This window comes from Idiotropiscis lumnitzeri, chromosome 6 (genome assembly GCF_059441095.1).
Source record: "Idiotropiscis lumnitzeri isolate Australia: NSW breed Sydney's pygmy pipehorse chromosome 6, RoL_Ilum_1.0, whole genome shotgun sequence".
NCBI classification, from domain to species: domain Eukaryota; kingdom Metazoa; phylum Chordata; class Actinopteri; order Syngnathiformes; family Syngnathidae; genus Idiotropiscis; species Idiotropiscis lumnitzeri.
This window is the reverse complement of record NC_142396.1, coordinates 22,604,294-22,627,494: the sequence shown is the minus strand read 5'-3', so window position 1 is coordinate 22,627,494 and position 23,201 is coordinate 22,604,294. Positions and strand designations below refer to the sequence as shown.

At 40.8% G+C, this 23,201-nt stretch overlaps 1 protein-coding gene across 4 annotated transcripts in view; it reads left to right on the top strand.

The window, feature by feature from the left end:
- The window catches only part of LOC148335920 (vacuolar protein sorting-associated protein 4A), a 173,045-nt gene that overhangs the window by 92,367 nt on the left and 57,477 nt on the right, over nucleotides 1–23,201 (top strand). For 3 of the 4 annotated variants that reach the window (XM_088298435.1, XM_088298433.1, XM_088298436.1), the window contains exon 9: nucleotides 8,830–9,049. In XM_088298435.1, the coding sequence (XP_088154561.1) occupies nucleotides 8,830–9,049 (220 nt within the window). Of the gene's footprint in view, nucleotides 1–8,829; nucleotides 9,050–10,553; nucleotides 11,182–23,201 lie in introns of those variants that run through there. The other variant, XM_088298432.1, reaches the window with a different exon arrangement.

The following is a 23,201-nucleotide window of genomic DNA, read 5'->3' as shown; positions in this document are numbered from 1 at the left end:
AAAAGGGTTCACATATCAGTAAAGTCCTCATCATTTTCGGAGTCAGTATACATAGGTTGGTGTTCGGACAGGGCTACAGAAACCTGAGCAGCTACCTTCAATTCCATAGTATTCATGACTTTGGAAATACAAATTTTATTATGCCAATTTAGTGCTCCTTGATTTCTTTTTATTTTTTATCAGTAATCACCATCAACAGAAGTGATATAATTTGACCAGGACCTCCAATTTGTATTGTCGCCATGAGCACTCATTAGATAAAACCAATAACCTCGCCACTGACTCATGTCAGTTATTTCGGTATATTGTTCTTCTAGTGTAACCCTTCCTGAATAATCTGGTATTGCTGAGACTTTTTCAAACTGGGTTCGGCGGGCCTGCAATTGATTCAGAGGAATGGTAATGGCATACTCTTGTGAAAGAGAGGTTACATTAATCAGTGTCCCTGAGTCTTTTGTCAGAAGCTGCAGGTTTTTCGACATGAGTGTAGACAGCAGTCTGCGGCTGTGCAACTTGGATGCGTTGATGTCGTCCTGGTCTCGAGGTCGTGCGCTGATTTCCACCAGGCACAGCCCTGCAAGGAAGTAGATGATGCATCTGGTTGACAGGGCTGTGCCCAGTCGCCGTTCGGCGGCTCGCTCCATCTTTCCGAGAGGGGTGTGTTTGCCACGGAAAACCCTCTTTCCAAGAGGGGTGTGTTTGCCACGGAAAACCCTCTTTCCAACTGTGGTCTTTCGTCTCTTTCGTCGGTACACTGAGTGTGTACATGGTGGAGATCCTATTCGGAGGGACCAGCGTCGCTCGGCCTGTCAGCAGGGAACCGGAGAAGCTTGCACTGCGACTGGTGGATCCAGCCGCCACGCCCCTCGACCTTTGCTGCCGTCGGGGTCACTGCAATCACCTGATGAGGGCCGTCCCAGCGTTCACTGTCCCAACGAGGTCGTTTCAGCACCTTGAGGAAGAGTTGGTCTCCCACATGGACCTGGTTTATCTGTGGATCAAAACACACTGGCCAGTAATTGTGGTCAAACATGTCTTTCATGTGGACTGGGACAGATGTGCCAGTCGCTGGTGGTTCTGGTGAACCTGAGAGTCTATGTGTGAGGCCATATAGGATAAAAAGGGGATAGTGTCCTTCCTTCGGCTGTCACTATCCTCATTGCTGTGATTGAAACACAGTCTGGCCATTGTCTCTTTTTTTTTTTCTTTGTCTTGATAAGTCAGTTCCATTCGTGCGTTCCACAAGTCCTGCAGACTGTATGCAAAATGACGCTTTGAGTCAATTTTGCAACAAACTGTCCCACTTGTTACAAACATTATTCACAAAATGCATCATTTTCACTTTAAATCACTCTTGAAATTCCAAATGTCAGGATAATTCGATTACACAACTCTTTTTCCAATTGTTTTAACATCATCATGTGTTGTTGGAAACAACGTAATCCATTTTGAAAACACATTAATTATAACCAAACAATATTGCAACCCAAACAACTAACACTTTGTCTAAAAAAAGTTTTTTGTTGAAAAGTCTATATGTGGGAACAATTTCATATCATACTTCCCCCTGTTGACACACGACTATCTGCTCGTGTGTCAATCATCTTATTCCTCTAATCAATGAATTAGGCAGCCAGGATTTGCCATCTGCCAATTTGCTGATCCTGTCCTCAGCAATGTTTGCACCTTTGTTTTCTCCCAACGGTGCATTCAATTAGTGGTGTATTTTTTCCTGGCGTGAGATCAAATTGTCAAGTTGATTTGCTGCGTGTGTGTGTGTGTGTGCATTACCCCTTGCTGCATTGTCAGCGAGGCAGTATTCAATTGTAATCGTGTCATTTTCTGTTCAGAGAATTTTGCGTTTACAAATACTTATTTAGACGTGCTTTATGCACAACTTTTCTTTCATCTTTTGTGATTTTTTAAAGCGCCGTTTGCCCAATGTCGACAGAACACATAAACATATATCTTGGCAGTCAGTCCAAATTGTAAAATGTTTTTTAGAAAACATCTTACAATTCTGGATCAGCACAGAAATTTCTGCTGCTTGTCCTGCACATACAGATTTTAATATCCCTTGAAACAAAATGCTTTGTTAAAAAAAAATTCCCACCCCTTTGCGGCCGTCAAAAAACTGTCTCTCCAGTCGGGAGAAAGGTGTCCAAGAGGTCAGGTCGCTGTTTGGTGGTAATTTGGACTCGGCTTCCACAGTCGTGTGGTGTGCCTTCTACTGGTGCGGGAAAAAGTGACGCTGGGCTGAGCGCACCTTATCAGTGTAATGTGACAATTAGGTCGCCGTGCAATGTGAATGTGGTGGGAAAAGGAATGTCATTTTTTGATTCCTTAAAGCAGCAGTGAAGACTGCTTGATCCAATTGTTGTGACTAATATGCAAGTGATTTCATGAGCCCTGCGCGTCTGCAGCCACACAAGGTCATGAAACCATTTTTTGCAGTCACTTTTTGCTCAAATGGCTCATAGTAATTTGGTAGTGCTAATACATCTTAATCAATGAGTTCACACTTGACAAGTTCAAAAGCTTGTCAGCCTCAAGTGTTCAAACATTTTTTTTTTTTCCTCAAATGTCTTTGGCTTGTCATAAATGATGTCCAGCAATAGTCGTGTGATTTCTAAGTACTTTGCAATCCATGCCTGGCAATAATTGCATACACCTATAAGGGACATCATTTACTTCTTTGTTATTGGTTTTAGGGCTCGGGCAACGCCTTCTTTTTGCTTGTCACCAAAAATGCGCCCCTTTTCAGTCAAAATGCGGCCTAAATATGTGACTTCCTTTTTTAACAGCTGCATCTTATCTTTAGTTCAGATTATATCGTCGGTTCAATTTGATGACACATTAAGTAATTCTCGTGGTCAAACATATGTTTAATATCTTCCTCGATGTCTTCCCCGCTGTCATTGTCAGAGGGGGAATCCAGAGGTTTGGACATTAACTCGCAGTCCGAAGCCCCTCTGGGGTCCCGGCCTAGTCATTCATCATCAGATTACTCGTCAACACGGCGTCGACTAGGCTTAACTTTTCCCCCACAATGACGAGCAAGATGACCTTTTTTTTCCGCAATTGAAACACTTGCCTTCCTTGAACCACTGTTGATGTTTGGGTGACAATTTGGACAAGTCAACTGGACTTCTTTTTTTGTATTTTTGTCCACGTAATTCTTCTTTGTTATCACGACTCGGTCCCGAAAAATTTATGTTTTTATCAAGACGTTCAGTTTTTTTCTTTTCCTGTTCGACACGTTCATTATTTTCTGCATAATTTAGGATTTTCTTTTCCATTTTACAAGCTGGCCAATTTAAATTATGCTGTTCTATTAGAAAAACCTGTGATTTTCTTTTCCTTTTTCACCTAATCACAAATTTCTTATCACAAAAGTGAACTTGTTAATTCTATTTTATTTCCAATTTTTCCGAATCTTTTGACTCATTTCACTTTAACCAATTTTACCTTAAAGTGGACAAGTGCCCATTAATGTTATTGTAGTTTCTAATTCCTTCTATGCTTTAATGAAATTTATAGCCCTTCTAACTAAATTTCCATCTTTTTTCCGGTGTCATTTTCCATTTCTGTTCTACTTTGATCCAAAAATTATCAACTGAAATATGAAATATAAACTCTTTCTTCAATTCACCAAAAAGCAGGATCTAATTTCTATCCTCCTTCTCTCATTCAAATGACACAGCCTTCAATCACTAAACTCTCTCTCTCTTTCCTTCTCCGCACCTGGGACCTCTCCACAGGCTGCTCCTTCTGCACGCCCCTGATTTATGACCACCCCTCCTCTTTGCCTCCTGCAAAGGCTTTTCTTCTCCCAATTTCCAAATTCACTGTAGTTTTTCCACAACCACTCAAAGCTACCAACGTGTTGAATTAAAAATGTCAAAATCAGGAAACACCTATGCTTTTGCAAAGATTCCTCATGTTCACTTTCAAAACCTTCATTCAATCTTTCATAACACCTACTTCTCTCTTTCAATTCATGCAATCAACTCAGTGTTCTGCGTACCTCAACCACATAGGCTCTAATTTTGTTACTCTCAACAGTTTTCCACTTGCAAATCTGACTATGACACACATTAATTGTTCATATCCCTTCTCTACACTCTCTCCATTTTTCTTTAAACATTCCTCTTCTTTTCTTATTAACTTCCAATCTCTACACTGCAAAGCTTCCCTGAACTTTACTATACTACCGAATACCTCAATTTTAGAAAATTGGACCAGTTTGTCAACACCTAGGGTGTTCTAAAACTGGTTTCTCATCAGTTGGACAGCAACACAATTTTCCTGTTGTGGCAATTCTCACTTCAACTTTTTCAGGTGGAGATTTCTTGTCTATTACATCCACAACAGTCCGCTGTTTATAATCCTACTGTATTACATGGGATTAAATACCAAATGGTATTTGTAATCCCCAATCACACCATTCACTCACTTTGCATACAGTTTTCTTTTCAAACATTCACAAACAAAATGATCTACTCACCCCACACACTCGCACACACTCCAGCTTCGTTCTCACGCACACGCGCACACACACATTCAGACACAGACATATACACGGGCCCACAAAACAACACACACGGTTCTCAACATTGAACAGCTACAAACGAGAAACTAATCAATAATTTTCAATTTCAGCTAACCTACATTTTTCCTTTATTTCAAATTCGGAAGGTTGACAGTTAATTTCCTTCATCAATTTTGCCGCCATTTCTGACGGTCTTAATTATTCTTGATGTCTAGTTATGGTTCCTCGGTGTTGAGAAAAATTCAAATTGCCTGACTTTGGGTCGAATACCAAGCTTCTACTCCCAATTTGGAGCGGGTATTCCTGGGTGTTTTTACTCACAACCCTCGGTCAGTTTTAGTTTTCTCAAACGTTGGACATTCATACAATGCACATACACACTCACAGATTGATCATTTCTGTGTCTGTGAAAATAGATAAACTATTTTCGTCTTCTATAAATAAACGTTGTACTATCACTTCCAAATATAGTAATAATTACATCTGTACTCTACCAGAAATAAGAACCCCTAAATCTGCCTTCCAGAAATAACAACAGTTAATTCTGTACTATCCGAGCAGATATAATTAACTACACTTGTACTCTCTACCAGACAAGGAATGCCTTAATCTGCCTTCCAGAAAAAAACAACAGTTAATTCTGTACTATCCGAGTCTTCCAACAAGCCTTCCAAAATAGCAAAGTTAAATCTGTATTTCTTCCAGAAAATAACGAAGCTAAGATGTACTATCTCTTCGGGTAAAGGAACTCCCTGAAACCCTACTATCCTTCAAAAACCCAAAAACTCAAGTTTTTTACTATCTGTTGTATACAACCACTGACCTGTGACAATCTCTCCGCTGGTCGAGACACTCGCGGTTCATGGATGAAGTCTGTGTTCTCTCCGGTGGAGGATGGCCGAGGACTGGCCTCCTGGAAGAGAGGACTTTTCACGATGGCGCCGTTTTCAGTCGTCGTCAATCGTCCACCGCAGATCACACGTTTTCATCCGGCTCGAAGGACCAAGTAATGTTAGGGATGTTTCTATCAAAACAAGCCTGAACAAATGAATCAACCAGCCAAGTTTGTCTGTCATTTACGCGCGGGGCAGCCCTCGAACTCCGAGGCGAAGCCAGCGTGTTCGACTGCACACATGGTTTTTATTTGCATCAGCATAAGCAATTTGAATATGCAATACAGAATGGGAAACTTGACATTTGACTCCATCACACTCTTCCAGCCTATTCTAATGGTTTCAGATTACAAGACATATTTTGGTGTATGGTGTATTTTCACAAGGCCTGACACATACAAGTTATCTCTCTGGCCATGACGATATTGTTGCTTTAGAGGTACCAAGCCTTTTGCTGAACCTCCCCAAGTCATAAGTTACGGCCTTAGAAGCGAGTGAGTCTCACTTTATCTGCTAAGGGTCTAAGAGGTCATCAACACCCCAAGGGAGGTGTTCACAGAAAAGGGCTCTGGCGTTGGGGAGTCACATTCGCGAGGAGCCGTACCTGGCACCCATAGGACGGTTCAATTTGAGGCCAGAAAGATACGAATGCATGTGCAACAAAGGGGGCCTGTAAGATTAGTTATAGTTTGAAACTTGCTAAGATGACAAACTAAACAACAAAACTAACAGATGAACATACAAACTTAAATTTCTTTAACACATGCATAGCATGAACTGTGTTTGCTGCAATTTACTTGACATTTTTTTGTCTATCAGCGTGCACCTAAATAAGCATGGCTTGTGTCCCTCAAAATTAATCCATACCCCTTCACTGTAATACAATACCAACAAATAAGAACAACCCGGCAAGTATGTACCTGGTTTCCCATAGGCCCTGTTTCCCTTGTTGTCATCGCTATTCCATTCTTCCCATTGTGACAGTCTCGCCTGTCCTTCAGCAATAAACTCCCGCTACCCTTGCTTTTTTTGTGTCATTTTCCTATTCATTATATAAACAAGGTTTTATTATATTCTATTTCCTCCATAAATTCGACAAACTCTTGCCTCACTTCCCCTTTAAATTCCTCCTTGAATGTCAGAAGGTCCCTCTGCATCACTTGATGTGCCGTTTCTTTGGCTACCGCGCAAGTCCTTAATAACAAGTAGTGCTGGTCAGCGCTTCTGTCTCATCTTCGTGTATTGTGACCTTTTTGGTTTCTGGACATCTTTCTTTTCTTTTAACTTCTCTTTCCTCGTCTCTCACTTATTTCTTTTGAATTTACGATTCATGTATGATATTGTCCAGTATAATCACTCAGGGACTCACATAATTCACATTTTAAAGTATTATTTAACATACTGTCAGAGTAGCAGTGGAAAATACAAATGCACTTGCTAAACAATGTTTACGTTTGTTTGGGTAACTTGTCATTAATCCAGGTCATGGTAATGAGAAATTTTGAAAAAGAGGCATAGTCTCTTCTTGTTTGTTGAATTTGTGTTGCTTTTTTTGAGGATCTTTGCCCACAAATGTTCACACAGGCAATTATGCTGTTAGGTAGCCAATATGTTACCTTTAAATTGCAAGATACGGTTCCATGTACTCAGTGGCACAAAAAGTACGTAAGAGGCACATGCGGCGCAGAGAGGTGCCCTGCTAGAGGGGGCGCCAAAGCGATGGGAGGAAAATAATTTTTAAGTGGCCGTTTTAGGTATAGACAGGTGTTTGTTTTCAGATATGGTTTGATCTAATCACTAATACTAATTGAGGCACGTCACTGATAGTGGCTCCTCTGCTCCGTGACTCCGCCCACACACAGACACAGACTGAGTCCAGTGCACGCACCCTCGAGTATGTGAGCGGCGAGTGTTTACAATTCAAACGTCTGATTATGGTAAAGATGGAGAAGCAAAATAGAAAGTGCTCAGGGGCAGAAAACCGAAAAAGAAAGAGGGAGAGGGGAGATATCAAGGCAAGAAGATAATGCAGGCATGAAAAACAGCTTTTCAAAGTGGTTAAAAGACAGTAGGTTAGTTGTGATGTGTCAGCGTAGTAAGAGTCACACATGGCTTGCAAACAATAAAGTTAGCTAAATTTGTTTTTGTACATTATTCGTTATTGTACATGTTCTTGTTTTTCATTATGCCAATCACCTGATATAAAATGAAACGTTCAATAAAAGTTTGAAATAAAAGTGTTATACTCCCCCAAAAAATAAATATATAGGCATCATATAAAAAAATAAGTTGTTATTATTATTGTTTTTTCTCTTTTTGGGTGGGGGCGCCTGTTATGTGTCTGCATACACCCCAGAAAGTAGGTAGTTGCGCCCCTGCTTGTGCTATGAAGGACTACTTTGTGGCTTTTACTTTTGGATATTTCCATTCACTTGTTTGCTTGTTTTTTTGTTGTTTTTTTTTTACTTTATTTTTATGAATCAACAGTGTCTAACAATCCTTGACAGAACAACCGAATAAAATAAGACAATAGTAGAAATAAACAAGAGAAACATTACAATTTTGTACAACAGAAATAACAGTAACATGCTGAAAAGTGAAACGCGGATATCAAACTGTGTGAACATCAATATTACGTAGTGCAGTGTTCTGATCAAACAAAGATATGTCCTACTATGGGCCTGCACACCTTTTCAAAAGCATCAGACCTCAGCTGTAACTTCGCAGTAAAGGCCTCCATATCATAAACCTCCCTAAGCTTCTGCTTCCACAGTGACACCTTGGGTGGCCGAGGTTTTATTGCCACATTTTTCCTAGCTGTCATCAAGAGTATATGCAGCAGGTATTTTTGGTCTCTGTTGTAAACATCAGCTTCTGCCGGAAGATCGAAAAGGAACAATTTTGGTTTGAATGACAAATTGATTCCCAGTGCTCTATCGGTCTCACTCTTAACCTCCTTCCAATAAGGGAGCAATTTCGGGCAGTCCCAAAATGTAGACATCTCCATGTTTTTCGTCGCATGTATAGCGCCTTTGCTAGCGCCAGCCGCCGCCGGCTTAGCGGGCTTGTTAGCCTCAGCCTTTTCCGGCAATTTCTCCTCCCCGTCTTTGGTCCTAAATTGGTATCTTGCAAGTCTATCGCTAGTGTCAGTTCTCGTGGTCTTGTTGGGCATGTTTTTGCCGAGTATTATTCTAAAGTCGTTTAATGGGATGGGTTAGTCAGCAGAGTCTCTCTCAAACATGGCGCCGCCAGAAGTCCCTGTTTGCTTGTTTACTATCATCATTGTTGGGTGCTTGCTGTATTTTGCCAGACATGGATGAATAACTGTTCTAGCGGACCTCTGTTAACAGCAGTGATTGATTGGAATTTGTCTCTGTTGAGCAGATTTGAAAAGCGCATCTACATCGCTCTGCCGGAGGAGCCAGCCCGAGCTCAGATGTTTCGTCTACACTTGGGCAACACACCTCACAGCCTGAGCGAGGGTGACCTGCGGCAGCTTGCTCACAAAACAGACGGCTACTCTGGTGCTGACATCAGCATCATCATACGGGATGCACTAATGCAGCCTGTTAGGAAAGTACAGTCTGCAACACACTTTAAAAAGGTGAGATCCAGAAAAACCTACCTTACACTCAACAAACACTTCTGACCGCCATTGCAGGGTTTGCCCCAGAAAACTTCCTAAGCATCCTAGTCGAGAAGCCGATTGGCTTTATCATAGATATTTCTTTTTTTTCCCCGTTTACTGTCCTGCCAGCCAACCATTATCGGGGTCGGGTCGCAGAGAAAACAGCTTCAGCAGGGAAGCACAGACTTCCCGCTCCCCAGCCACATATTTCAACTCTTCCGGAGTGATCCCAAGGCATTCTCAAGCCACCTGGGAGACATAGTCTCTCCAGCGCGTCCTGAGTCATCCCCAGGGTCTCCTTCTGGTAGGACATGCCCGGAACACCTCAACAGGGACGCGTCCACAGGCATCCCAATCACATGTCCCTCCCGGCTTCTTATCCTATCTCTAAGGCAGAAACCCGGACACCCTGCACAGGAAACTCCTTTCGGACGCTTGCATCTGGGATCTTGTTCTTTTGGTCATGACCCACAGCTCGTGACCATAAGTGAGGGTCGTAACGTAGACTGACTGGTTAATTGAAAGCTACGCCTTTCAGCTCAACTCCTTCATCACGACAGGCCGATACATCACAGCAGACGCTGCACTGATATGCCTGTCAATTCCATCCAATCCTCACTCATGATCAAGACCACAAGAATGCCCCCACTTGGGGCAGGAACTCATCCCCTTTTTCAACGGCTGATCATGGTCTCTCTTGAGACGTGCGGATTTTCATCCTAACCGTTTCACTCTGGGCTGCGAACCGCTCCATAAAGAGTTGGATATCACAGCCTGAAGAAGCCAGCAGTACCACATAATTTGCAAAAAGCAGAGATGTAATACTGAGGCCATCAAACCGCACCCCCTCAATTCCTTGGCTGAACATAGAAATTCTGTCCATTAAAGTTCTGAACAGAATCAGTGACAAAGGGCAGTCTTGGTGGAGTCCAACCGTCACTGGAAACAAATCAGGCTTGTTGCGGACATCGGTTGTATAGGGAGCCAAACAGCCACTATTAGGGGTCTTGGTTGCTCATACTCACGAAGCATTCCTCTCAGACCCTCAGAGTTTGGAGAAAATCTGTGAGTTTTTGGCTCGCCCTATGGTCGTGAAAATACTACATATGTGCTTTTTAAGGGTTAGGGTCTTCAGTTCAACATTCAACTAATAATAACAGACAGCAGTACTCTCTGTGATGGAAATTTGACATTATCCTATTTTTTTAAAATTTTTTCATTAACGTTTACTGTGTATATATTTAATATTAGTGCTTCAATGAATTAATCAATCACATAATTACTTACTTAGCAGTGACCTGTCAACAATGCATATTGAGCACATTTTTAAATAAGTGCAGGATCATAAACTTTTTCGTGCTAAAGGTAATTTTTATGTGAAGACATTTTCAAGGACCAAAATAAAAACAAATGATTAAGATTATCACTCACCATAGCTCATCCATCCATCCATCCTTCTGTGCCGCTTCTCCTCACTAAGGTCGCGGTGGGTGCTGGAGCCTATCCCAGCTATCTTCGGGCAGTAGGCGGGGGACACCCTGAACTGATTGCCAGCCAATTGCAGGACACACAGAGACGAACAACCATCCACGCTCACACTCATACCTATGGGCAATTTAGAGTGTTCAATCGGCCTGCCATGCATGTTTTTGGAATGTGGGAGGAAACCGGAGTACCCGGAGGAAATCCACGCAAGCACGGGGAGAACATGCAAACTCCACACAGGATGGCCGGAGCCGGGATGGAACCCACGCCCGACGCTGTCTCTCACTGTGAGGCCATCATGCTAACCAGTTGGCCTCCGTGCCGCCCCACCATAGCTCAGTGCTTCTCAATTATTTTCTGTCACGCCCCTCCCCACCACACTCTCTTCGCCGCAAATAAAAATAATAGCATTTTCATTGCAAAACAAACCTACACCGTTGAGAGAATACTCGCTGCGCACTATTATTTATATAGCGCATTTCACAACAGCTGTAATTATGCAAGGACACTTGAAAGGTTTTGTGAGGGGGGCAGTTTTTTCTCAAGTTTTTAAAAATTACTTTTTGTCAAGAATAATTTTGTATTTCTGTGTTTGAAAATGTGTTTTAACCCCCAATTTTTTTTTTACATTTCCTATTAATGTACATGTTCTTTGTATATAGATGTTTTATAACTATATAAAATCTAAATAAAATGTCCCTCAGCAAAGCTAAATTGATAACAAATATCATTTTGAGAACTATTATTGCGAAGATCTCGAAACTCAGTAATCCGTGGTGCAAATATTAATGAGATGATAAATAAATACTATACATTTGACATCGAACCTCTTCGTTGTGATGACGTAGCCGTCGTCGTATTTTATGTTTCGATACGTAATGGTTGCAATTCAACATTTCTGTTCATAGCTGCTGGCTCTCAGCCCAAACGCGGTTTGAGTCCGACTTCTGTTAAAAGTCGAGCTTACATCGAAGCACTTATTTCTCTGGAATTCATTTTAGCAATTAGCACACTTAGCGCTTCCTCGTTTGCCTCCTCGTTTAGTGCTTCTTAATAGTGGGGTCGTTTATTTGCCATCACACAGCTCGTTGCTGCTGCTGTGCACGGACTTAAATATAGTACAAATAAAGCTCATATTGCTGCGGCGCAAGATAGCTTGGCGTCTAACATTCAAGTAGCGGTGAAAGAAATGACTTCCCGGACAACGAGCGACAGGGCGACGTTTTTTTTTTTTTTCATCAGTACTGCGTGACCTACTGCGTGAACTAGGTGCACAAACCGAAGCTTTGACGATCTCAAAATCGCGTTGTCTGAGATTGCAATTACGGTCCCAAAACCATACATCGTTCAGCCGTACTGTGACGAAAAAAAGCATGTTCCCCAGGTTAGCCCCCCTCAGCCTCGCACCGCGTGCCACTATTTGAGAAACACTGCCATAGCTACACTTCAACGAGCCTTGGCCGTTTGTATTACAACAAATATTAATGGCAGTATGACACAGTGCAGTGTTACAGTGATTTTATCCATCCAACTATTTTCAGAACTATTCATGCTCGCCAGGACCTTAAGCCTGCAATAAAGTTGTCATTACTTGTATCATGAGCATTATTAGAGATCATAATCTGGCAAAGAATCTTCACTTTGTGCCACAGTAAATATCAAGTACAGTGGCACTGACACGTGGGGAATCTGGGCGTGTCGCCAGATTTCCATGATTAATAAAATGCAAAAGTTCCTTTTTTTTTTTTTAAACAATATTTTTTATTGGTTTAAATTTTAACCGTGAACTAAATTGACTCTTCAGAGTGAAATCTAAACATACAAGACAGAAAGAGCTAATATAAAAATAATAATACACAACTAGAGCTGCGAGCAGCTATAAAGGGCCCTCGCAGCTCTGGCAACTTTGGGGTACAAGAAATAATGTGAGGAAATTTCTTGTAGTTAAATTTAGAGCAGCTTTTGTTGCCAAAGCCACGTCAATGTTTGAAGTAAATTCAGAATGGCTGACTTCCTGTGCAATTTAGCACATGGCTCAGTGAGACCGCTGCTCGGGCCCGAATAATAATTTCGACAAAAACAATAGGGACCCGCAGCGGTCGCTGCTCAGGCCCGAATAATAATTTCCACAAAAATAATAGGGACCTCATAGTGGCCATTTTAGGCATTAAACAGGTGTTTGTTCACGGATATGGTTTGATCTAATCACTAATCCTAATAGCGGCACGTCACTAATAGGCGCGGAGGTATTAATAATAATAATAAATAATTTCTACAAATTATGGGCCCTCATAGCGGTCGCTGTTCGGGCCCTAACTGCGAGCAGCTATAAAGGGGCCTCGCAGCCCTGGCAACGTTGGGGTACTGGCCAATTGAAATGTGAAATATTTACAAGAAATAATGTGTTGAATCTTAAAGAGGAGATTTCGTGTAGTTAAAGTTAGAGCCAAAGCTATGTCAATGTTTGAAATGAAATCAAAATGGCCTACTTCTTGTGCAATTTGTGAATATGTATGATGTGAATGTGAGTGTAGGTCATAAAAATACTATGTTCACACATCTATGAACCAAGTAATATAACTTTAGCATATGAAAATAATATCATAAATCAGTAAAGACCATGACTACAATCACAGTCATTCCTATGCGTAGTACTTCTAGTTTCATTAGATAAATACTTTTTGTTTCCTAATTGTTTAACATATTCAGTAAATATAAACCTGCTAAATTAAACAATTGACATTCTGTCCCATAAATGTTTAAAATGTCGATAATTGCCATACAATCCTTCAGGGGTCGACGAGCGATCTCCGGGAGGAGGAGCAGCGTTGGTGGTGCGTTGCCATCGGGCATGTGTCGGTAAATCCAGCGGAGTTCAGCGGAAGTGTATTGAAGTTGTCCTGACACAGGTTGATGACATGACAGGAACAGGCAGAAGTGCGAGAAGCAGACTGGCTTGCGGGTCCACATGGCAGACAGGTGGTAACTTTGATAGGTCAGCTAAACTTTAGCCACAGTAGACGCGTCAGCGACTATGCATGAGGTGGGTGGAATGCATGAGAATCGGGATTGCTCAACATACAGATAATAATAAGTAAAATCACGGTAACTGGAGGGATTGTAAACTGCTAAAGCAGGTACAACAAGCGGGTCCAAAAAATTTCCGTGAGTTACCGGTGAGCAGTGGCAGCCAAACGTGCCAGCGTCCACTCAACCGGGAGTTGATTCAATATTCATCAATATTTTATTAGTTTGTCGTACAGTTGTTTAAAATTGGCTCACGATTGCCCCCTAGAAAAAAAAAAAAAAAAAAACAGCCCCATATCTGTGTTTCACCAAACTGAAAATTTGATGATGAACAAAGCCAAGACCTAATAAAAAGTCTCATGTAGCCGTATGCTGAATTGAACAGGAAGTCGGCCATTCTGAATTTACTTCAAACATTGACGAGGCTTTGAAAAAAAAAACTGCTCTAACTTTAACTACACGAAAATTCCTCTTGAAGATTCCTCACGTTATTTCTCGTAGATATTTCACATTTCCAACGTGCCAGTACCGCAACGTTGCCCGGGTGGCGAGGGCCCTTTATAGCTGCTCGCAGCTCTAGTTATTATTATTATTATTTATTATTAGGGCCCGAGCAGCGACCGCTGCGAGGTCCCTATTGTTTTTGTAGAAATTATTATTATTATTAGGGCCTGAGCAGCGATCGCTGCGAGGTCCCTATTGTTTTTGTAGAAATTATTATTATTATTATTATTATTTTTATTTATTTTTTCTATTTTCCGATTGTTCGATCTCATTTTTGACCCTCTAAACATGCACGAAAACTCACCTAACTTGGCAGTCTCATCGGGCATGACGAAAAATTTTATATTTTGGCGTCGTCGCAAACGACACAAACAAAATGGCTCTCTAGCGCCAACTAGAATGGGAAAAATCAAAGGAAATCCTGGCCTGTTTGACCTAGGCCTCCAAAAATTGCCCGGCACGTGTAGTCCCCCGTGATGTACATATAATTTCTTTGATGACAAAAGTCTAATATGAACAGGAAGTGAGTTATGAATTTTTGAAAGTCCAACTTTCGCCCATTTTTGCACGTTTACGTGGGTCATTCTTTTGCACCCTGATCCTACAGGGTTCATCCGATTGCCTTAAAATTCCGGCTGTATCATCTTAAGACCTGGGACAAACACTGGGACAAAAATCTTTAGTTTCCGAAATACTATATGACGGGGGCGGGGCTTCAAAGTTTTCGTTGATTATTTCCTTTGCCGCAATGGACAAAATGCTTAATAACTCCCGTGCACAAGCTGCTAAAAATCCAAAACATCACAGGTACATAAAGAGTCTGTATCTGAAGACATCTATATGTTTATATTCAGTTATACACCTTGCGCCACCTAGTGGCGACAAAAAATATTTTATTTTACAATTTAATGTACTGCACGGAGACCTTTAAACAAATCCGACTTAAAATTGGTCAGAACAGACTCAAGACATTGATCTTACCCCATACCAAATTTTGTGACTTTTCTTCAAAGGGCGTGGCTTTTACGGTGTCGCAAAGTCTGATTATTCACTTTGGAAACAAAAGCTCCGGCAACATGACTCAGATGATCCTATCTTCTTGAAATTTTTAACATTTGAGGATATTCCAGCCGTTGCGACCTCTACCAGCTTATTTTTGATCGTAGTGGTAGCGCCACCAACTGGTAAAAGCAAATACTAATTATTTTTGTTGAACATATTTGCGCAGATGATGGTTTAGGCCTTCAAGGATGTCACAATACGAAATTCATCATTTTTTGTGAAAAGCTGTGGGCGTGGCTTGGCACAGTTCGCCAATAAAACAACGCTGATTTTGAGGTTCTAAATATGAACAAAACCTCGTGAAACTTTGCACACACTTCAGGCCTGACAAAATCATCAATATTTTATTAGTTTCCCATGCAGTTTTTTAAAAAATGGCACTCTATCGCCCTCTAGAAATGTTAAAAAAAGTAGCCCCGGTTGTGTGTTTCACCTAGCTTTTTGAAAATTCTATGGACTATGTATAAGGCCAAGACCTACAAAAAAGTCTCTTGGAGCCATGAGCTAAATAGCACAGGAAGTCGGCCATTTTGAATTAACTTTAAAGGGGGTGTGTCACTTCAATGGAGAAAATGCTCAATAACTCCCCTGCACATGCTCCTAAAAATCCAAAACTTCACCTGTACATAAAACGTCCCGACCTGAAGTCATCTGTATGTTATTATTCTGTTATACACACAGCGCCGCCAAGTGGAATAAAAAAATGTGTTTTTATTTTAATTTTCACATACTGCTCGAAGCCCTTTTGACGAATCTGACTGAAAATTGGTCAGAAAAGACTTAAGACAATGATCTTACTCTCTGCCGAATTTTGTAACTTTTTGGCAAAAGGCGTGGCCATTACAGTGCAGAAAAGTCCGATTGTAATCTGCGGCAACATGACTCAGATGATCCTATCTTCTCGAAGTTTTTCACATTTGAGGATACTCCAGCCCTGGAGACATCTACCAACTTATTTTTCATCGTCGTGGTAGTGCCACCAACTGTTATAAGCTAATACAAGTTATTTTCTCAGAGCAAGTCAAGGTCGCCCTCATATATGCTCGGATGAATGTTTAGGCCATGAGGATGTCACAATCCGAAATTCGTCATTTTTCATGAAAAGTTGTGGGCGCGGCATCGAACTGTTTGGCAATAAAACAACGCTGATTTTGAGGTTCTAAATATGAACAACAACTCGTGAAACTTTACACACACATCAGGCCTTTCAAAATCATCAATATTTTATATGTTAGTTGTGCAGCTTTTTTAAAATGGCTCGCCATGGCCCTTTAGAAATGTTAAAAAAATCAGCCATGGTTGAGTGTTTCACCTAGCTTTTTGTAAATTTTATGGAGTATGTATAAGGCCAAGACCTACAAAAAAGTCTCTTGGAGCCATGAGCTAGGTTTTACAGGAAGTCGGCCATTTTGAATTTACTTAAAAGGGGTCGCTTCACCACAATGGACTCAATGCTTAATAACTCCCCTGCTCATCCTCTTAAAATATCCCATACTTAACCTGTAGATGAAACATCCCGACCTGAAGACATCTATATGTTATTATACTTTTATACACACAGTGCCACCTCATGGTATCAAAAATATATATTTTTTTTACATTTTAATATACTGCACGGAGCCCTTTTAATGAAGCTGACTGAAAATTTGTCAGAACAGCCTCAAGACGTTGATCTTAGTCTACGCCGAATTTTGTGACTTTTCGGCAAAGGGCGTAGCCATTACGGTGCCGCAAAAATTGATTAATCTCCGTGGCAACAAAAGCTACCGTAACATGAATCAGATGATCCTAACTTCTAGAATATTTTCAAATTTGAGGATAGTCCAACCCTGAAGGCATCTACTTATTTTTCATTGTAGTGGTAGTGCCACTTACTGGTTAAAGCAAATACATTATTTTTGTTGATATTTTTCTCAGAGTAGGTTAACAAGTTTACTTATTTTGAGGTTCGAAATTTGAATGAAAACTCATGAAACTTTGCATCCAAATCAGGCCTGGCAAATTAATCAAGTTTGTCGTTTAATTTTTTTAAAATGGCTCGCTATCGCCCCCTTGAAAATTTGAAAAAAACATCCCCGGATCTGTGTTTATCAAACTTTTTGAAAATTTGATGAAGCATGTAAAAAGCCAAGACATAATAAGAAGTGTCTGGGAGCCACATTCTAAATTGACTGGATTTTGAATTCACTTCAAACATTGACGAGGCTTTGACAACGAAAACTGCTCTAACTCTAACTCCACAAATATTCCTTGTGAGGATTCCTCACGTTTTTTTCTCAGAAATATTTCATATTTCCAATGTGCATGTACCCCAACTTTGCCAGGGTTGCGAGGGCCCTTTATAGATGCTCGCAGCTCTAGTTATTATTTTTTCTATTTTCCGCTCATTCGATCGCATTTTTGACCCCCTAAACATGCACGAAAACTCACCAAACTTTGCGGTCTCATCGAGCATGGCGCAAAATTTGATATGTTAACGTCGTTGTAAACAATGCAAAAAAAAAATGGCTCTCTAGCGCCAACTAGAGTAGGAAACATCAAAGGAAATCCCGGCCCGTTTGACTTAGGCCTCCGAAAATTGCCAGTGTGTAGTACCCCGAGATGTACATATAATTTCTTCGACAATAGTCCATAATGAACAGGAAGTGAGTTATGAATTTTTGAAAGTCCAACTTTTGCCCATTTTTGCACGTTTACAGAGGTTATTCTTTTGCACCCCAATCCTAGAGGGTTTATGCGATTGCCTTAACATTCCGGCTGTACCATCTTAAGACCTGGGACAAACACTGGGACAAAAATGTTTATTTTCCGAAATACTATATGAGGGGGGCGGGGCTTCAAAATTTCCGTTTAATATTTGCTTTGCGGCCGTGGACAAAATGCTTAATAACTCCTCTGCACATGCTGCTAAAAACACAAAACATCACATGTAGATTAAGTGTTGGTACCCGAAGACATCTGTATGTTTATATTCTGTTCTACACATTGCGCCACCTAGTGGTGACTAAAAATGTAATTTTTTACATTTTATTGTACTGCACGGAGCCCTTTTAACGACTGCAACTGAAAATTGGTCAAAAAAGACTCAAGACGTTGATCTTACTATTTCCCGTATTTTGTGACTTCTCGGCGAAGGGTGTGGCTATTACGGTGCCGCAAAGTCTGATTGTTCTCTGTGGCAACAAAAGCTCCTGCAACATGACTCAGATGATCTTATGTTCTCGAATTTTTTCACATTTGAGGATAGTCCAGCCCTGATGACATCAACCAACTTATATTTGATCATAGTGATAGCGCCACCAACTGGTTAAAGTAAATATTTGTTATTTTCGTTGTTTTTCTTCGAGTAGGTTAACAAGGTCTACCTCGTATTTGCTCGGATGAGTGTTTAGGCCTTGAGGATGCCACAATACGAAATTTGTCATTTTTCGTGAAACGCTGTGGGCGTGACTTTGCACAGTTCGAAAATATAACAACGCTGATTTTGAGGTTCTAAATATGAATAAAAACTCGTGAAACTTTGCACACACACCAGGCCTGGAAAAATCATCAATATTTTATTAGTTTTAAATGTCTCGCTATCTTCCTCTCGAAATTTTAAAAAAAGCAGCCCCGGTTGTGTGTTTCACTTAGCTTTTTGAAAATTTTATGGAGTATGTATAAGGCCAAGACCTACAAAAAAAGTCTCTCTCTAAATTGCACAGGAAGTTGGACATTTTGAATTTACTTCAAAGGGGGCACCACAATGGCCTAAATGCTTTGTACATAAAACTTCCCGACCTGAAGACATCTATATATTATTCTGTTATACACACAGCGCCACCTAGTGGTAGGAATTTTGATGATTTTTAAAAATATATATTTTAACGTACTGCACAGAGCCCTTTTAACGAATCCGACTGAAAATTCGTCAGAACAGCCTCAAGACGTTGATGGCTCACTATCGCCCCCTAAAGATTTTAAAAAAGATGCCCCCGATGTGTGTTTCATCTTGCTTTTTGAAAATTTCATACTCAATGTACATGGCAAAGACTTAAGAAAAATACAAAAAAAGTCTCCTGCAGCCACATGCTGATTTGCACAGGAATTCATCATTTTTAATTCACATCAAACATTGACGTGGCTTTAACGACAATACCTACTCTAACTTTAACTACACAACAATTTCTCATAAATATTTCTCACATTTGAAAATAGTACAGGCCTGAAGAAATCTACGAACTTATTTTTCATTATAGTGGTAGCATCACTACCTGGCTAAAGAAAGTAAGTACTTAATTCTTTGATGTTTTTCTCCTAACAGGTGAACAAGATCTACCTTATATTTGCTCAGAAGAGTATTTTGGCCTTCATGATGTCAAATTAAGAAATTTGTCATTTTCATGCAATACGCTGTGGGCGTAGCAATGCACAGTTCACCAATAAACGAACATGGTGATTTTGATGGTCTGATCATGAATGAAATCTCACAAAACTTTGTACACCCATCAGGCCTGACAAAATCAGAGGTATTTTTCCGTTTTTAATTTACTTAAAAGTTTTTAATCACCTTGACAACAAAAGCTGCTGTAACTTGATCCACATTATAATTTGGATTATTCAATTCTGATGTGCGAGAATCCCAACGTGCCGGTACTCCAACATTGCCTGGGCTTCATGATTTGGCTGAAAGCGGTGGGCAACGTGAACGTAAATGGGTGGCAACTGCCTGGCATCCCCCGGCACCATGTCGCCAGAAGAAGCTAATTTTGTGGCGCTAATGTCGTCTCTTTAGCGACCAACAGCTTTTGTTACCCATGGGAAGTGTGAGGTGTAAACATCGATGCCTGGCTTCTTCCTCACACTGAACAAAAGATTAGCGTAGCTAAATTTCCGAAATATAACTGTCGGGTTTGTGTGATCATTCTTGTTGTTGTCCGCTTGTGTAAGTGGACGAGAGATGATCACAGTATTTTGGATTTTGTGGAGGAGATTTTATGAGCTCATGTTTGATGTAAATCCCTCCAAACTATTGTCCAGCTTTTATACTTTCTCAGGTTGAAGTGGAGAGGCGTAGTAATGTGCATTTGCATTTTGGTGACAATCGGTTGCTGTTTTAGACAACAGAACTGACAATGCAGCAATTTTACCATGCTGCTTCACTGCTGTGACGTAATCTGCTGTGACCTGAAAAAAATAACAAGCCGAGCTCCAAAAGGGGGTGGGCCAATTGTTTGTAAATTTAATCACAAAAAAAGCCCGGAAATCACTACAGTCTTTTGGGGGGAGCATTTTAGTACTGATTTCATTTTTAAATCTATGATTTGCTGTGGCGACCCCTGAAGGAAAAAGCCGAAAGGAAAAGAAGAAGAAGAAGGAAGCTATCTCAGCACTCCAAACGGCAAGACACCCAACCCAGGTGGCTTCATTGCTGAGTTCTTTAAATTATTTTCAGCGACCATTGCTCCAGTCCTTCAGAAAGTGTTGTAATAATAATAGACTCCCGCCAGCTGAACACCTATACAATTCTCAAGAAACTTTGTTCCCTACCACTGTGTGTCTAGCAGGAAATATTAAGTTCTGGCAAAGGACAGGAAGGACCATCCCCCTCCTGAAATCCTACATCCTGTGACACTATACAACATCAAAAGGGCCTTTGTTCTTTGTTCACGAAGAACAAACTCGGACAGAACTTAAAATTAGTGTGTGCAATTTTGATAATCACTTATTATTATATTTTGAAAATGGGTTTCATGTTCTGTTAAATGTCTGATTATGTTCTTCAATGTGCATTATCTGGATTGATTAATTGGGAGAAGTGTTACAGCTTTACAATGTGTCTTTTTCTTCTGAATCCTTTGTCGTTGATTGATTGAACATTTGTTAAGTTTCAAAGTTTTATTATACACAAAGTATAATTTTAAAATATATTTCCAAAGATGTGGCCGTGATTTACTCTATATCCCCTTTTTAGTTAATACTGCAAAATTTTACTGCGTAAGCGTGTCCACGAGGACCTCTCCCTACCTCACATGAGCCGGCAGGACTGGTTTGACCAACTCCGAGTATAAAGCTGAAGCTATTTCCTGTCACTTGCTCTTTTTTGCCTACTCTCTTTTGGCAAATCTCTTTTGTCTTACTCTTTGTGGCCTCATCTGTGTCATGTGGTCTCTGTTTCTCTCCTGACCCAGTGGGTGCACTGCCAGGGACCTTTGTTCTGGCACGTGCTGTTTTTCAAGAATCTTTCCACTATGAGCAGAGTTAAGTGCTCATGGGTCTTGGCACGGTGTCGTGGATGAAGAGACACCCGCTGCAGCTAAAGGCATGCTTACCGAGCCCAACAAAACCATTGGCCTCAGCAAGCACTCAGAACACGGTCCAGTGCTCCTCCCCAGGATGGCCTCAGATGTCAAGCAGCCGAGTGCACCACGCCCGCACGTCTTAACGTGTGAGGCCAGACCAATTTTTTTCATTTTTCACTGCCCTTTTCTTTTTTGCATTCTTATTTTACCTCCAATTGTTCTTGACACCTCCTGTCTTCACCACGTGGTCAGCTTGAGTCCAAGGCTCGAATCAGAACGACCTCCTCACAGCTCATCCATCCCAAGGACAATCAGTGAGTGCAAATTATCAGGGTACAAAACAAAATTGGTGCTTAGAATTTATTTAAAAGGGGGTAAGGTTAGTCATGTCCAACTTTAGAGAAAACTAACACGGGCTCTTATTTCTGATTGCTCTTACTGTTTTCTTTTACCTCACTATTATATTCTACTTCCATTCCACCCTTTTCACCATAGGTAGTTTTCTTATGACTAATTACTCCCATGTTTATTTAAAGAATAAATGTTCACCTCATAAAACTACATTGTGTTCTGTGTGTGTGTTTGAATAGAAGTTTGGAATCTCTAACTGATTTTCACAGTTTTTTTTGTCTGTTTAAGCCTTTTAAATTGAATAAAGGAAAAACATGGTGCCCCTAGTGGCGACTGAGTGTACTGCATGCAGTACAATTCACCTGCTGTTAATGAATAAAAATGAACCTTACAATAATTGCTACGGTGTATAATGAAGCTTTTCCTGAAGGTCGTCTCCGCACCACTATATGTGATGCTTCGATTTTATACTTTCACAGTAGTCTCTGTCATTACAAACGATCTCAGGTCTGCGCTATTTCCCATTTTCAGAGAAATTAGACATGGCTGCCCTCTGTCTCCTTTCCTGTTCACCATAGCGATTGAACATTTGGCCATCCAGTTGCGTCAGGAGGTTGGTTTGGGGGCATTGCCCGAGCTGGTAGGGTTCATAAATTATTGCTGTCAACCTCCTTTTGTATATGTCCAACCCTGCTGCCTCTCTCCAAGTGGTCCTCGAATATTACATACGTTTGAGTTATATTTGGGCTATAAACTTAATTTTCACAAAAGTGAAATTTTTCTTGGTAACACATCTGCCAAACCTATTGCCCAGTATTTCCCCCCTTCAAGTGTGCTTCAGATGGATTCAAGTATCTTGGGGTCCATATTGCCAACTCAACGATCAAACTTCTTGATCTACCCCGTCCACCCACCCCTCGCTGTGGAGAAATGCAAATCTTACTTTGGTAGATGGGCTGGTCTCTCAATATCCCTAGCGGGTTGGGTAAATTTGATTAAAGTGGTCATTCAACCCAAAATTTTCTATCTTTTGACACATATTGTGGTATTATTCAGGAGGGACTTCTTCAGATCACACAATCTATTGATAAGTTTATTTTTGGGGGGGAATAGAACTCCATGTATTAGCAGGGTCGTGCTGCAACTTTCCAAAGCTCAATATGTTACTCTACTATTGGTCCTGCAACGTTCCAAACTTGTATTATATTGGGTTGATATCAAATACATCAGCACACACTCTTTCTTGACTTTGGGTCGTCACTCCTTGATCTGTTCTCAACTCATTTTGACCACCTTTTTTGTAGTCCAGTTATAAGTGCCGCGATTAGAATTTGGGTCCAGATTAGGAAAATCCTCGGTGTCGATAAGGCCTCTGACTTTCAGGCCTCTGACTTTGCTCCCATGGTCAACAATAATTT